This window comes from Arthroderma uncinatum, assembly GCF_011692745.1.
Source record: "Arthroderma uncinatum strain CBS 119779 chromosome Unknown scaffold2, whole genome shotgun sequence".
NCBI lineage: Eukaryota > Fungi > Ascomycota > Eurotiomycetes > Onygenales > Arthrodermataceae > Arthroderma > Arthroderma uncinatum.
In genome coordinates, this window is record NW_022983864.1 from 3,215,642 (window position 1) to 3,229,968 (window position 14,327).

Below are 14,327 nucleotides of genomic sequence, written 5' to 3' on the forward strand. Positions count from 1 at the left end.
GAGTTCTGTTGTGGACGGATCCAAAAGTTAAATCCTAGTCCAATATTTCGTTTCCTCTCCATACACAACACGACGGGAGTTCTATATTATAGAATCAACCCGTTCATAAGTTAACCGTAATGGTACATGGATTGATATTACATAGTCTACCTACAGACCCACGCTGCTGTTGGGCCTGTAACGAGGACGTAGCAGAATGTATAAATTGTTACGCAGAGGGCAATATAAATAAATCGGAATGTAAATTGAAATTGATGAGCCCGATTATCCTTGTTTATACATGTAGATACCATAAAAACACAATTCAACCAGGCGGCCATAAAGGCTGTTCCGCACAACCCTCATGCGCCTCCTATTGAAAAACCTCAACCCGCATTTTTGACCCAAGCCGACTCCAAAAAAATATAGTACTGGTAGAAAAGAAGTGGTATCCAAAACAGTCGTCGTCAGAACAAGGAAGAGCAATAATAACACACAAAACTTACAGAGGTAAAGGGAGAAAACGGGAACATAGGGAAGTGACATAGGGAATATAGGTACAATTCCAACCGACTGACGCCTTGCAAACGCACAAAGTCAAGCAAGATTGGGAGTGGCGATTATAATATGGCAAGGGTTGTTGCTAGAAAGCAACGTTTAGTGACATCACTGTCCATAAGCTGGGGGTGGCGAGGGATCTCGGGTTTGACGGCCGCAGTAGTTGCTGGTGCCAACACTTCCTGGACCTTTGCCCTCTTGGATTCTGCGACTGATTTCGTTCGCTAGCTTCATCATCCAGGCCTGTTCTAGGATGCTTCGATCCGGGTTCGCGGCCACGAATGACAACATGCTGGGTGGAACTCCATTGAAGGACGTAATGTTATCGTCAGCCTTTTCATGGGCCGCAAAGATAGGGGTGTTTTGACGTGGGATGGTCGAGGGCTCTCCGGCTCTAAGAGCCTGTTTCTCAGCTTCAACTGTAGGAGTTGTCTGACCAGCTTTGGCCGTTATGGATGGGCCGAGGCTTTGCAATACTGGAACTCGCGAGTGATCTTTAACCTTGATGGTGGCATCTGGGGAGATTGGCGGAGTAATAGGGTCATCCGTTTTCTCCTCGGCTCGGACAGATGACGAGAAGACCGTTGATGCATCGGTAGAGACCGTATATTCGCTATCTGTGCAAGTGCTTGAGGTGTCGTCTGATTTTTTGGGCTTTCGCAAGTCCACAACGCGTCGTTTATGTTTCCTGGACGGGCGTGTTCTTGGATGGCGACCAGCGCCCATGGAAAGACCGCATCCAACCAGTGGAGAACCTAGAGCAGGTTTATTCATAGATGACTCTTGTAAGGAGTGCAGAGACGCAACGTGGGAGTGAGTTCTGGAAAGAGGAGGACTGGCAGGTGAAATTAAGCCTCCATGGTACTCCGATTGCTCCATGGCTCCAGTTAACGCCCTAAAGACAACGTCGTGGATTGTGGGGGTAAACAATGAGAGAGTTCGTTGAGAGTCGGTCAAAGTGGCCAGTCGTAGTAAATTCCGCTGCGAGAATAAAGAGTGCATTTCAACCCCAGAGTCAAGTGATAGAGACGCGATCTGGGAGACGCTCAGAACGTTTCCAGACGCATCCACAGGATCTTGGGGAGGACTAAGTAGAGGATCTTGGCCTGGACCTGCCTCTTCATCAGCCTCAACCTCAATATCATGTCCTCGATGCTCTGGTACCCATAGCCGAAGGGACAGCCTATGGATAATAGCAGGAAGTTCGTCCATGAATAGTAAACGCAGTTGGCCCTCGATTGTCTTCTGTAAATAATCGCGAACGAATGGGATGGAATCAAAGGTTGATGAGACCTTTAATGACTCCAGAGGGTCATTCCGGAAGACCAGGGTAATTCCTTTTTGTTTAGAAAAAACCAGGACTACAAAGCCAGAAAGTTTAATATCTGATAGAGTTATTTGCAGTGGAATGGTCAGGCCATGACTATCAGGACTCCCCGTTAGCAACTCATCACCCGCACCATAAAAACGAATGGGAAAGAGAGAGGGGCCATGACTTACTCCGCGGCAAGTGGACATGGGGAAGTGAACGAAGGACGAGTCACCATATACGTATTCAGCGAATTCGCCTGTACGCGGGTTTTTAGGGTGAGATATGCGTCTCCAGAGTAAGACATCTTGAATATTCCACGGAACCGGTCATCTGCCAGATCCCCTATCTCCAAAATTTCAAGCTCTGGTGGTATTGATCCCAAATTCAGCTCTGTAACCGTGATGTCGCCCACGATGATCGGAGGCTTTGGCGACTTGTTCAGCGCGGCTGTGAGCAAATCCTGGGCGCGAGTATAGAATCCAGCATCCGCCATCAGGGGCGACCAGTTGAAGTTGAACGCCATCTCTGGTGTCGGGCGGCGCGAGCGCCTAGGGGAAAGTGAGCCAAAATCGATATGTTGGCGGCCTCTGGCGAATCTGTGTGTTTATATCCGGCGAAATTCGGTGGAAGAGTTTGATCACAACCCGTGGTTTGACGTCGGGTCGCGTGCCATGTGATGGTACCTGTGTGATGCTCCGCGGGGTCCGGCGGATATCGACCTCGGACGACACGAGAGCAGCGATCGGGGCGCTGGGTGTGAAGCCTCGTTCTCCGGGAACCTCCTCATCAACGTCCCTTGATGAAATCCGGCGTCCTGGTGATGCCGTTTGCTGCTGAAACCTGGAAATTATAAAAATATTTCCTTATGGGTCCGCGGCAGGAATAGGAGTGGAGTCACATGATCTCGTTATCGATTTTCTCCGTGCTTAGTCATTATTCTTATCTAAGCTGGCACGTGCGCTTGCCGTGGTAACGGCGGGAGCTAGTCCGCTTTGGGCAATATATAAATAAAGGTTTATTTCTGGACGTTTTACTCCCTACAACGGACAGCCAAAATCAAACAGAACAATTATACACAGCCCAGCCCTCAACTTCTTGGGAAATGGTTACGTTAATTGAAGATCCTGCCGCTGGGCAACAGACCACTACCGACCAGCAGCCGTCACACTCATTGAGAACTAGAACCTCGTCCGCGAAACCGAAGAAGAACGCCTTGAAGAACGTTTACAAGAAGAAAAATGCCAGCACAACGGGAACAGTTTTAGAAGCTGACGAAAAGGATATCAAAACAAAATTAATATCTACTACATCAGCGTCTACTCCGGAAGATGCAGAGTCCTTGATTGATGCGGTTCGAGAACAGCTGTCCCAAATAGCCATCCAAGGAAGTTCCTCGCACAAGTCGAACAAGAATGAAAGACACGAGTCGACGGAAGAAGGAAACAGCTGCGCCTCTATCAGCCTATTACCGGACAAGACCGCCTACGAAGTTACAGATAACGACCCGACACCTACCCAGCCCATAACACAGCAACTAGATGAACAACTAAAAGACATAGAAGAGAAAAGAGAACCTGCAAAGCCGTCCAAGCCTCGGGCGGCCACAAGACAAAAGGGAGACACAAAATCACAGCAAACATATGTCAATGACCAGACGAGAACATCATACGTGCAACCTATTCTCAACGAAGGGATGTCAACTAGGTCGTCTCGAGGAATCCAACACTTTGATAAATGGGCGAATAGGGCCGTGGGGTTTTTCGATGTGAGGAAAATTGCAGAAGGGTCATATGGAGAGGTCTATGAATTATGTGCAAAAGACGGGGTATCAAAAGCAAGCCTGTCAAGCAGTCGATCATCGAAACTACAAGCATATATGGACGGCGTTTTCAAAATAGTCCCTCTATGTGCACAACGGGGACCTGGTTCGAAGAAATTCACCACCGTTCAGGAAATCGTTGCCGAAGTCCAGCTACTGAAACTTCTTGATCCGATACCTGGGTTTGCACGATTTCGGGAGATACATGTTGTTCAAGGTAGATTTCCTCCATCCTACCAGGATGCGTGGAATCTGTATAGCCAGACAAAGGATGACTGCTTTAACCCCGACCCAAGTAAGAAGAAATCATACCCAGACAATCAGCTATGGGCGATCCTGGAAATGGAAAACGCAGGGTTTGAGCTCGAAAAATTCAAGTTCTCCTCTGTCTTCCAGGTGTATGACATATTTTGGGGTGTCGCGTTGGCGCTGGCAAGGGCAGAGCAGTATGCTTCTTTTGAGGTACCATTCAGCCCTCTGTATAATCCTTATCTATATGCGGCTAACACTCACATAGCATCGTGATTTGCACCTTGGAAACGTGTGTGTGAAGCAAAAACAACCTCCACAGAAGGTAGTACGGAGACGGAAATCCTCAGACGACGATGCAGTTGTCGAGTTTTCAGCATGTCTGGGCACAAGTGGTCTAGAAACGACCATTATTGACTACTCCTTATCCCGTGCTGAGCTTCCATTATATGAAACTCCAGAGGCCGCTCCCACTTGTGAAACGGTGGCCTGGTCAGACCTTGAGAAAAAAGATATATTCGATGCCGTGGGTAGAGATGAAGAGGAGAAGTTCCTTCGCGACACATACAGGATGTAAGTATAATTGCAAATGATGGGTGGGATGGTTCAATTGCTAATATTAAATACTGCAGGATGCGTTCTGAGGTCTTTTCTAGCCCCAGTTCCAATACTGAACAATGGAAAAGTTACAGGCCAAGGACAAACCTAATCTGGCTCTCCTTTATCCTCACGACCCTCGTAAATAAATGTCACTCCGAAAAGCTGGTCCCGACACATCGGCAACCCCTCGGGCAGCGGTCAGCAAACAGTAACCTTCAGCCCAAAAGTTCGAATACCAAGGCGAAACAAGCAAAAAATATCAAGGGAAAGCAAGATGTTGAAGAGTCGAAACTAAGCGATGAAATGCAGCAGGTATTATTTGAACGGCTTGAGACTGTGCAGGACCTACTTGAGCTAGAAGATGAATATGAGAATCTGTCTTGCGCTGGAGACTTGGTAGCTATTGCCATTGGGTCCCAGTGGTTAGCGGAATCAGATTTCTTATGTTAAATGATTAACGGTACTGACTTTTTGTTCCGTTCACGCTGCATATATATATCTACTCACGGCTGCCATCGCTCTTTTTTAGGCCACATGTTATATATACCCATATTTTGTTTCTATTGCATATCGATGATAGCGTTATGACTATGGCATTTGGGGTTGCGTCGAAATTTATGCTTTAATTACAATGGATAGGCATGATAAGTTGTTAAGTGTGGAAATATGAAATTCCAACTATTAGTCGGTCTTTGGTAATTCTATATCCACCAACCACGGTAACTGAAACCGATGCCGCCCACGACCTTTTATGGAAGCATTTATAGCCAGCGTCTGCTTCCCTTGTTGAATTGGGTTTGGGTCACCGGTACAATGGCTCGTGGCGTAGTAACCTTCGTGCTGGTGGGCTTTTAACTCATCCATCAGCTCCTCCGAGCCCTGTGACCCCTTCAGGCTGTTTATTATAACTGATTTTTTCTCGTCAACAGATGTGGAATAAGAAGATTCCACGTTAGTGTCCTGCCATGCAACAAGTTTTGCACCCCATGCCTCATGTATATGGCCAAAACAATGTATCTTGGGCCGTGCTTGGGCAATAGCTCCAAAGAGGTTCGTACATCCCGCTTCATTGCCCCGATAAGTTTCGTCCAGAATCCCCCTTGGTGGGCCATGGGTCATGACGACGTCTGCTCCCGTAATATCGAACTCATGTCCTTGTTCCCGAGGATACTGAAACCCCCAGTACCCAAATATAGGTGTGTGTGGACTGGCATACACGGATAGAGAGGCACCGTTCTGCAGTCTAAAGTGGTGGGTTCCCTCGTCTAGTAATGTAATTCCAGCAGTTTCCAAAAGACGCCTTGCTTCGCCAACGTCACCGTACTCCTTTTTAAAATACTTCTGTTGTGCTGGCGATGCCTGGTCAAATCTCTGTTTATATAATGGTGTGTCGAGGGTGAAATCGTGATTTCCACCAATAGCAAGTTTGATTGGTGCACTCACCCCCTCGAGAAGCTGTATGGCAGACCGGAATTCGTCGAGCGTGGATTTTTCAGTTAGGTCGCCGCAATGTAGAGCCACATCCGCATATTGTTGCGGTGCTGTATATGCCGTGGCATGGGTATCTGAGAGTATAAGGAATCGGGTTTCCATCACAGCACTGGGGAGCGAGCTACTTCCCTGCCAAGATGAGAGATGATGAAGTGCTGGGAGAGCTGGCTTGTTGATGGGTTTGGATAGCTGCCTGGGGGAAGCCATTCTGACGTAATAATGCCTACCCTAATAAATCGAGGCTCCAACGGCCCAAACATGGAAGCGTCTTGTGCATAAGACGGAAACCTCAGCGATATATGTATAGGTATAGACAACATCCGCTTGATGCATTATATATATCGATTCTTGAATCCGAAAGGAGAGAAAGGCGAATAACCAACTTGAGGCTCTTTTGCCTTCTTATATAAGCATATGTATAAATGCTACACACGTGACCTTTCTTATAACCCCCGGTATAGGGTTGGCCCTCCCATATATGTTTATATATATATATATATAGAGGGGGGGGGAGGGAGAAGCTGCATTTAGTCATTCATCATTTATGCCCATTTGTTACCCTTTCCTGTAGTATCTGGGTTTTACTCCATCTTGTTACTCTTTTGTAGAGACGCCATTAGTCAGCCATTCACGCGTGTAATTACCCTATCACCGTCTCCGGCTGTCTGGGCGGACCAATGAACAACTTGCAAAGCCGCGGCAACCGCGCCAGACTAGAAAACAACAACTGATGAAATATCTCAATCATCAACACAACAGTTACAGTTGTTTGCTGCAATTAGCAACGCCCATAATTAAAAGGGGCCTTTCGCTGTCCATGATATCTCTATATAAAAATCGGCCTTTTTGGCTCTTTGGTCCTACAAATTATTTACTACAATTAAACACGTGATGATATATGTGATCCATGGATGCGATTTCCTTAGTAGCTATTTTCATCTTAAGAGTGAATGTGTTTCTGGTAGTGGCCATGGAGGGTTTATCGTGTCTTGTGTACTCGATATTTGGAGTTGACGCATCTTGGTTCATCCAGTACTGTCAACTGTTGTCCTACGAGCGCCCCCTTACATACCTTGACTTCTATAACTAGATCCGACTACCACTCAAGTCTATAGAGATGCCACCCCCCCGGCGAGAAAACCCACCAGAAATGGAGGAAAACACGCAGGGTAGCATAGGCCAAATAATTCTTGGGAGCGCGCTACCCGTTCAACAGCATCAGGCAGTCCGTGAGTTTGTAATAAGATCTTGATCTTATATGAGAGCTTCCAACTGACACAAAGCATAGATATTAATACACAGTCACACCAGGATATGTCCCCGAGTATGATCAACAGTGTACTGGAAGATTCACCGCCAGGCAATCCTGTAATAGTAGCCCCTGCTGTTCTTCATACGGGCAACCAAGAGAATCCAGCTCTAGCAACTTCTAGTGCCAGCTCTCACTTACATCCGCCAAACACAGGGTTGGGGCTTGAGCCAGGGTTGCCATATCTCCTGCCAGATCAAGCGCAGAATTTTTTTGTTCCGCCTCCACCACTCACTCAGCTATCTGTCGAAGATAAAGATGAAATTTCCAACAAGCTATCCAGCTTCATGTCGGTTCTGGCTCTAGATTTTGAGCTACCCTCGCATCATGACCTTTCAGAATACATTACCGGGTATTTCAACGCGTTCCACCCACATTTACCGTTTCTTCATATGCCTACTATGGCTGTTCGCACCTCTGCCGCCGAACTCATCTTAGCTATAGCGGCTGCTGGTTCACATTACCGTCTCAAGCACGAGACAGGGGAAATGTTATTCCATGCAAGCCTAGCGATCGTGGCGGAGCGGTTCAAACGAAGGGATACAGAGAAGTTTATTTTTCCTCAGCTTGATGGGCATCCCTTTCCTTCGTCAGCCACGAGCCTTGAAAATGATTCCGACCCTGTAAGCCCATCTCCATTCCCATCTTCGTTAAACTTCGTTGACCCTGGATCACAGTTATCGTACTCAGCCTTGCAGACTGCTGATGGCTCAAAGGACCCGATACAGCTTGCACAGTGTTTGTTGATCCTAATTAACTTGGCCGCCTTGCGCAAGGACCATGAAATACACCATGAAGGGTTCTCCATAGAAAGGAGACTAGCAGCTCTAATCCAAGAATATGGACTTGAGCAAGAGCCTATGAAGCCTGATGTGTCCTGGGAACAATGGATCCAGTTAGAGACGGCAAAGAGAACCAAGCTGATGGCTTATTGTTTTCTCAATCTTCGTTGCATCGTGTATAATAGCCTGCCAATCATTCCTAGCTCGGATATCAACATGTCCTTGCCGAGCACAGCTGATGAATTCAACGCAAATACACGCGCCAAGTGGGCGGAAGCACATAGCATTTCTCCTCCAGAATCTAGCTTCCGAGGCGGTTTAGATCGCTTGTTTGTTCTGCAGGCCGGTGACGCGGACTGGGTTAATACTTCACTAGGGGATTATGTCCTCAGCCACGCAATGATTGAACACATCTATTTCCTTCGTCAGGCTTCCAGGTCTCAACATGACGGAACTAGGAAAGTGTCGGCTGAAGTCATGGCTCCATCGGAAGTTGCGCTGAATAATTGGTACGCGGGTTGGAGGAGGTCCCCAGAATCATCAATTGACCCTCTAGCACCCACAGGGCCCATTCCATTTGTTTCAGCAACACTATTCCTTATGGCATATACCCGGCTAAATAGTAATTTCAGGCTTGGCCAGGCACTGGCTACTAACGATCCTGTTCAGGTTGGGGCCGCATTGCTTGCAGTACCGCCCATGCAACGCACACTCAAAAATTCTGGAGTCTTGAAAATTTGTGCAGCGGGCTTGAAAATCCCGGCTATGATGGGCATTCAAAAGGCACAGCCATTCATACGGTCCATATATTTAGCTCTGTTTTCACTCGAGAGCGCATTTCTCTTGACCAAATGGATCGACGCACTATCAGTAGCTCCAGCTGGCTTTCCGGTGTGTGTCGAAGAAATAGAGGTTCACACCCTGATAAAGCAGACGCTGAAGGATACTGAATTTGCCATTGAAGCAAACAGCGTTATAGGAAACGTTGTGCAGCTTCGTCGGATGAATGTAGGCGTCATACGTCTATGGGCAAAACTATTCAAGAGAGCCGAAGCCCCGGGCATTGTTGGCCTTATTGGTAGGTCCTTGGAGATGTTTGCTGCCATAGTTGAATGAGTCGACCCATGACTGTTGGAGGACGTGGATGTATTATTGCGAGCATCAGGTTATTGGCAGTAGCGTCAAGGAGGATAAGAATTGTATGCATATAATATTTCTGATGCTGATGCTGATGCTGATGTTGAGCTGATGTTGATGCTGATGTTTTCGTCCCCATGACTTGGTCAGCGTCATCCGCGCCAAGCATCCTCGGAGCTCCCCAGCTCGTCCGCGGCCCGACGAACGACCTTCTATATCTAAGAGACCGCGAAGAGATGGGCCCTCGGCCTTTTGATATACTTGCAAGTATGATGTGACCGTGCAGATAATATACTTATCTCATATCTCTTGCGTTTGCCAGCTTCTTGAATCTCTAGAAGGGCCTGCTGGATCTTCGCAACCATGCTTCGGGACCAGCTCAATCGCTTCTTTGCTCCGAGAGACGGGCGACAGCAGGCGTACAAACGGGTGGATGAAGATGAGAGAGACACTAGCGAAGAAGATACGGAGACATCCGCATATGATGTCTCGCCGACTCAGGAATTCTCATGGACGGTTTATTGTATCTTCGTGTGGATGGGGATGGCCATGCTCTGGGGATGGTAAATAACCCCCCAAAGCCCGCGAGACCACTATATATCTCCAGCTAGCTAACCTGAGAGTATTATTCCCTCATAGGAATTCATTCCTTGCCGCGGCACCTTACTTTCAACTTCGCTTTGCAGACAATGACTGGGTCCGAGACAACTCCCAGTCGTCGATAACATCCGTATTCTGCGTCACTGGTCTGGTTGCGCACTTTATTCTGCTCAAGCTCCAGAAGAATGCGTCCTACCCACGAAGAGTTATGGTATCGCTTATGCTCATAGCATCGGTATTTACCATGCTCACTATATCAACGGTTGCTGCCCGTGGGCTCTCTGCGGGTGCCCTCTTCTCCTTCGTACTTCTTATGGTATTCGTATCTTCGCTATCCGGCTCGATGAATCAGAATGGACTATTCGCATATGTGTCTGGCTTTGCTCAACCTGCCTATACGCAGGGGATCCTGACTGGACAGGCTCTCTCCGGAGTTTTGCCGTGTATCGTACAGCTTATCTCGGTCCTAGCAGTGGCTGATGGTGGTGAACATGAGGCTGATAAGGTATTGAATGCAGCCAAATCAGCATTTGGGTTTTTTGCTACTGCGGTAGCCGTCAGCGGGGCCGCGTTGCTTGCCTTCCTCTATCTCTATCGATTTCAGGACAAGCGGCAAGGCGCACGCTACCCTCAGGATGAGGATAACAGTACTTCGAGCTCACCACCAGTTAAAAAGGCAGTTCCTTTATTAACGTTATTCCGGAAAACCCGATGGCTATCTCTTGCAATCTTTTTCTGCTTTTGCATCACCATGGCTTTCCCCGTTTTCGCATCCCAGGTCCAGAGTGTGAATAAGGAACAACCTCCTCCTCGCTATACGCAACCGGGTGTATTCATTGCACTCGCTCTTCTATTCTGGAATTCCGGGGACTTGCTTGGTCGTATGCTGGTCTTGCTACCGTTACCAGGGGGCTTCAAACCGTCTCCATTCATGCTGTTTATACTCACACTATCCCGCATTGTCTTCATCCCGTTGTTCCTAATGTGCAATGTACGGGGGAGAGGCGCGAGCATCAATAGTGACTTTGTGTATCTTGTCCTTATTCAGGGTTTGTTTGGAGTTACAAACGGTTATCTTTGTGTTTCCACTATGGTTGGTGCTACAGAATTGGTCGATGAGGATGAGAGAGAACCAGCTGGTGCGTTTATGGGTATGTTACTGGTTGCTGGTTTGGCGGCTGGGAGCGTGTTGAGTTTTTTCATTGGTGCTATTTGATGCCTTGGTGTCCTAATGTTTGATGCATGTCTTCTGAGACATATATTTCCTTCCATGTTAGCCTGCTTTGCCTTTAGACAATTAGTATACATCTTGAAAATGACATGTAAACCAATATATGTGTATTTGCATCCTTTTTAAAGAACCATTGCGTACATTTAACCATACGCATGGTAGCAGGTTCTAGATATTAATAAGACATAAAGACCAGGTAATGCTGATATGATACAAGCTGAGAGATGATAGAAAGGAGAGGAATGTAACCAAAGAAAATCTATAGTAGGAACAGTACAGGGTACCATATAGCCTATACACCGAAAATATAGGCGTTGACAAAAGAGGGCGAAATATATATATATATCGTTGAGTATTCATTTCATATGTATTAATTGAAACGGGGAGGTCTAGAGTGGGGGGATGCGCTGTTGAATATGATAACGCGAGCAATCAACAGGGGATATTTCAGGGCGGTAAAGATTATAAGGGGAAAATGGATAGTTAGGTCATGATAGCGGCTCGGGTTGTTGATCGGAGGGAGCATGTAAAGTCGATGAAAGACAACGCCTATTTCTTGATGTTTGTTTCAACTTTAACGGCCGCACCAGCAGCAGCGCTAGTGGATGAAGGCTCATCCTCAGTTTCGACTTCATCGACTTCATCGTATTCTTCGTCTTCACCCTCGTGTAGCAACTGTTGCAGGTGTTCTGTTTCCGACGGTGGCCCTCGGATTGTTAGTTTGCCATTGACAGGGACCGCAACGCCTTCGCCACCACTGAGCTGCCATGCCATCAGCTTCGTGAAAGCGCCATCTGGCCTTGAATTGAGGTCATTGTAAGATCCCATTTCTGCAACTCGGCCCTCCGAGTCTAGCACAATGATAGTATCGGACCGTTTAATTGTTGATAAGCGATGAGCGATGCTGATGGTAGTATTGTTTTCGCGAAGTAGGGCAGCGAGAGCACTGTTGACGAGGGTTTCGGACTCAGCATCAAGCGCAGACGTGGCTTCGTCAAGAATGAGAATATCCGGGTTCTTAATAAGAGCACGAGCAATAGCGATTCTCTGCTTTTGGCCACCGGATAACTGTGCTCCCTTGGGGCCTACGGAAGTGTCCAACCCATCGGGCTAAGAAAAATGCAAGGTTAGTACCATAATAAAATAAATACCGGGCCAGTTGATAGATAGGATATATGGATTGAACTTACGAAGTCACCGATAAATTGGCAGTTCGCCTTGCGTGCTGCAGCAATAATCTCAGATCTTGTGGCATCAGGTCTCCCGTAACTAATGTTTTCCGCAATAGAGCCAGAGAATAATACTGGCTCTTGTGCAACAATTCCAATCTTCCTACGGAGAGACTTTGCATTCATGGTTGAAACGTCTTTTCCGTTAATGAAAACCTGGCCCTGGGTTGGGCTGTAGAATCGAAGCAACAAAGACGCAATGGTAGACTTCCCGCCTCCCGAGGGTCCGACAATTGCCACGTTACTGCCCTGGGGAATTTCGAAGTCCAGGTCCTTAAAAATTGTAACGGCAGGTCGAGTAGGGTAGCTGAATTCAACATTTTTGAACCTAATTGGGCCGCGAGCGGACACGACCTTATCACCCACAGTAGGGGAAATTTTAGGTCTGCGGTCTTGGAGCTCGAACAGACGACTAGCCGCACCCGCACCCTTCATGAGCTCGGAGTAGAAACTTGAGAGTCCAAAAAGACTGGATCCAGCGTAGGCGGTATACATCAAAAACGAAGTGAGTTCTCCGATCGAAATAGCCGATGATTGAACCATTCCGCCGCCAACATAAAGGAGAGCCAGGATCGTCATATTACCCATCAGGCTTGTACCGCTGAAGAATGTCGCGCTGATAAATGACTCTTTCTTCCCAAGTTCGAAAATCCGCTTGACCTGTCGATTATATCGGTGGACCTCCAAGATCTCTCCAGCAAAAGACTGACTCGTTTTCACGTTACCAAGTCGTTCTTCCGCAATTTTGGTCAATGTGCCGACATTCTTTTGTATCTTTCGGCTAAGGTTCCGGATTGCACGCCCATAGAAGAAAGCCGCAATAGCAATCGGCGGGAATAATATCGCCAAAACACTCGACAGTTTCAAGCTGACGTATGCCATCATGCCAAACCCGGCTGCACCGCTGACGGCTGCTCGTAATCCATCTGAAAGATTCTGTGTAATACTCTTTCCCACAATGATGGTATCGGAACTAAGCCGGGAGATCAGGTCACCAACACGGTTTGCATCGAAAAATTCAGCATCTTGAACAAAGGTGTTTCTGAAGAGCTTCGATCGTAGTCTAGCAACAATCCGTTCGCCAACAATTCGCAGTATGATAATCCTTGAGTAGTTTGCCGCAGCTCCTACTAAAATAATTCCACCGAGCGCCGTGTAAAATACGGGAAGACTGATCCCGAGGAAATCGTTCAGAGCATCGGGGTTCGAACTGGTGGCAAAGTCGAGGATTTTTCCAATGGAGAAGGGAATAGACATGGATACTGCTGAGGAGACGAGTAGAAGCACAAATGCAACGGACAACACTTTGGCCTCTGGACGCGCGATTTTGACCAATCTCCATATCTCTCGGGCGCCAGACTTCTTCCCATGGGCCAGGCCATCCTTTGCCAATCTCGCACTCAGGTTTATCTGAGCAGCTTGAGACGCCTTCTCTGACCGTTCAAACGCTTGACTTATTTCTTCCTCAACGACCTCTTTCACGGCCGGTATCGCACCATCCTGAGGCTTCGCGGGTTCGTTCGTGTCGGGCGAGCTCTTCCCGGTCGCAAAACGGAGCTGCTGAAATATAGGATTCGAAAATTGAGAAAGAGCGCCGGTTCGTGGGAGGTTACCGAGGATATTTGGACGGGTTGTAGAGGTGAAAATGCCACAATTTTGGAGTCTGCTTCCACCGAGCACTGGCTGAGAAACCGCATGATTCTGTTTGACGAAGGCTCCGGCGTTTATCAACGGCGTCCGGCTGTCGGTAGAGAAGCATCGCGACGACAGACTGAGTCCCAGAGGAATGCGGCGTAAGGGATCTCGAGAGCCAGCCGCCGTCTGGAGAAGGACCCTTGATCCGCGCATCGCGAGTTGTTTTGGCGAAGTTGCGCCCCGCTCACCACTACTGAGCACCCCAGGAAAAGGAAAATGGCATTCAAGGCACGAATGGCATAGTGAGATCAGTACTGAAGCTGCATTAGACCATGATCTTTGCGTAGGCAGGTTGGTTTTGTTGAGGGAGGAAGATGGACAGGCAGGCCGGAGATA

General features: G+C 47.7%; 5 protein-coding genes across 5 annotated transcripts; 2 read left to right on the top strand and 3 right to left on the bottom strand.

Moving 5' to 3' along the window:
* Window positions 1–645: 645 nt before the first annotated feature.
* GIQ15_02952 (uncharacterized protein) lies at window positions 646–2,522 on the bottom strand (the record flags this gene model as incomplete). The annotated part of the gene is made up of 3 exons (XM_033550369.1): window positions 646–1,720; window positions 2,038–2,436; window positions 2,494–2,522. The coding sequence occupies 3 exons, from the start codon at window positions 2,520–2,522 to the stop codon at window positions 646–648; spliced, it is 1,503 nt and encodes a 500-aa protein (XP_033407530.1).
* Window positions 2,523–2,951: 429 nt separating this feature from the next.
* Window positions 2,952–4,967, top strand: GIQ15_02953 (serine/threonine-protein kinase Haspin; the record flags this gene model as incomplete). The annotated part of the gene is made up of 3 exons (XM_033550370.1): window positions 2,952–4,130; window positions 4,186–4,490; window positions 4,550–4,967. 3 exons carry the CDS (start codon window positions 2,952–2,954, stop codon window positions 4,965–4,967), a joined length of 1,902 nt encoding a protein of 633 aa, XP_033407531.1.
* Window positions 4,968–5,198: 231 nt separating this feature from the next.
* Window positions 5,199–6,215, bottom strand: GIQ15_02954 (metallophosphoesterase domain-containing protein 2; the record flags this gene model as incomplete). The annotated part of the gene is made up of 1 exon (XM_033550371.1): window positions 5,199–6,215. One exon carries the CDS (start codon window positions 6,213–6,215, stop codon window positions 5,199–5,201), a length of 1,017 nt encoding a protein of 338 aa, XP_033407532.1.
* A 910-nt stretch (window positions 6,216–7,125) lies between these two features.
* On the top strand, window positions 7,126–11,052 carry GIQ15_02955 (nucleoside transporter family protein; the record flags this gene model as incomplete). The annotated part of the gene is made up of 7 exons (XM_033550372.1): window positions 7,126–7,237; window positions 7,297–7,940; window positions 7,995–8,608; window positions 8,732–9,177; window positions 9,387–9,510; window positions 9,575–9,799; window positions 9,876–11,052. The coding sequence occupies 7 exons, from the start codon at window positions 7,126–7,128 to the stop codon at window positions 11,050–11,052; spliced, it is 3,342 nt and encodes a 1,113-aa protein (XP_033407533.1).
* Window positions 11,053–11,616: 564 nt separating this feature from the next.
* On the bottom strand, window positions 11,617–14,144 carry GIQ15_02956 (ATP-dependent permease MDL1; the record flags this gene model as incomplete). Its single annotated transcript, XM_033550373.1, has 2 exons — window positions 11,617–12,177; window positions 12,258–14,144. The coding sequence occupies 2 exons, from the start codon at window positions 14,142–14,144 to the stop codon at window positions 11,617–11,619; spliced, it is 2,448 nt and encodes an 815-aa protein (XP_033407534.1).
* Between the last annotated feature and the right edge of the window lie 183 nt (window positions 14,145–14,327).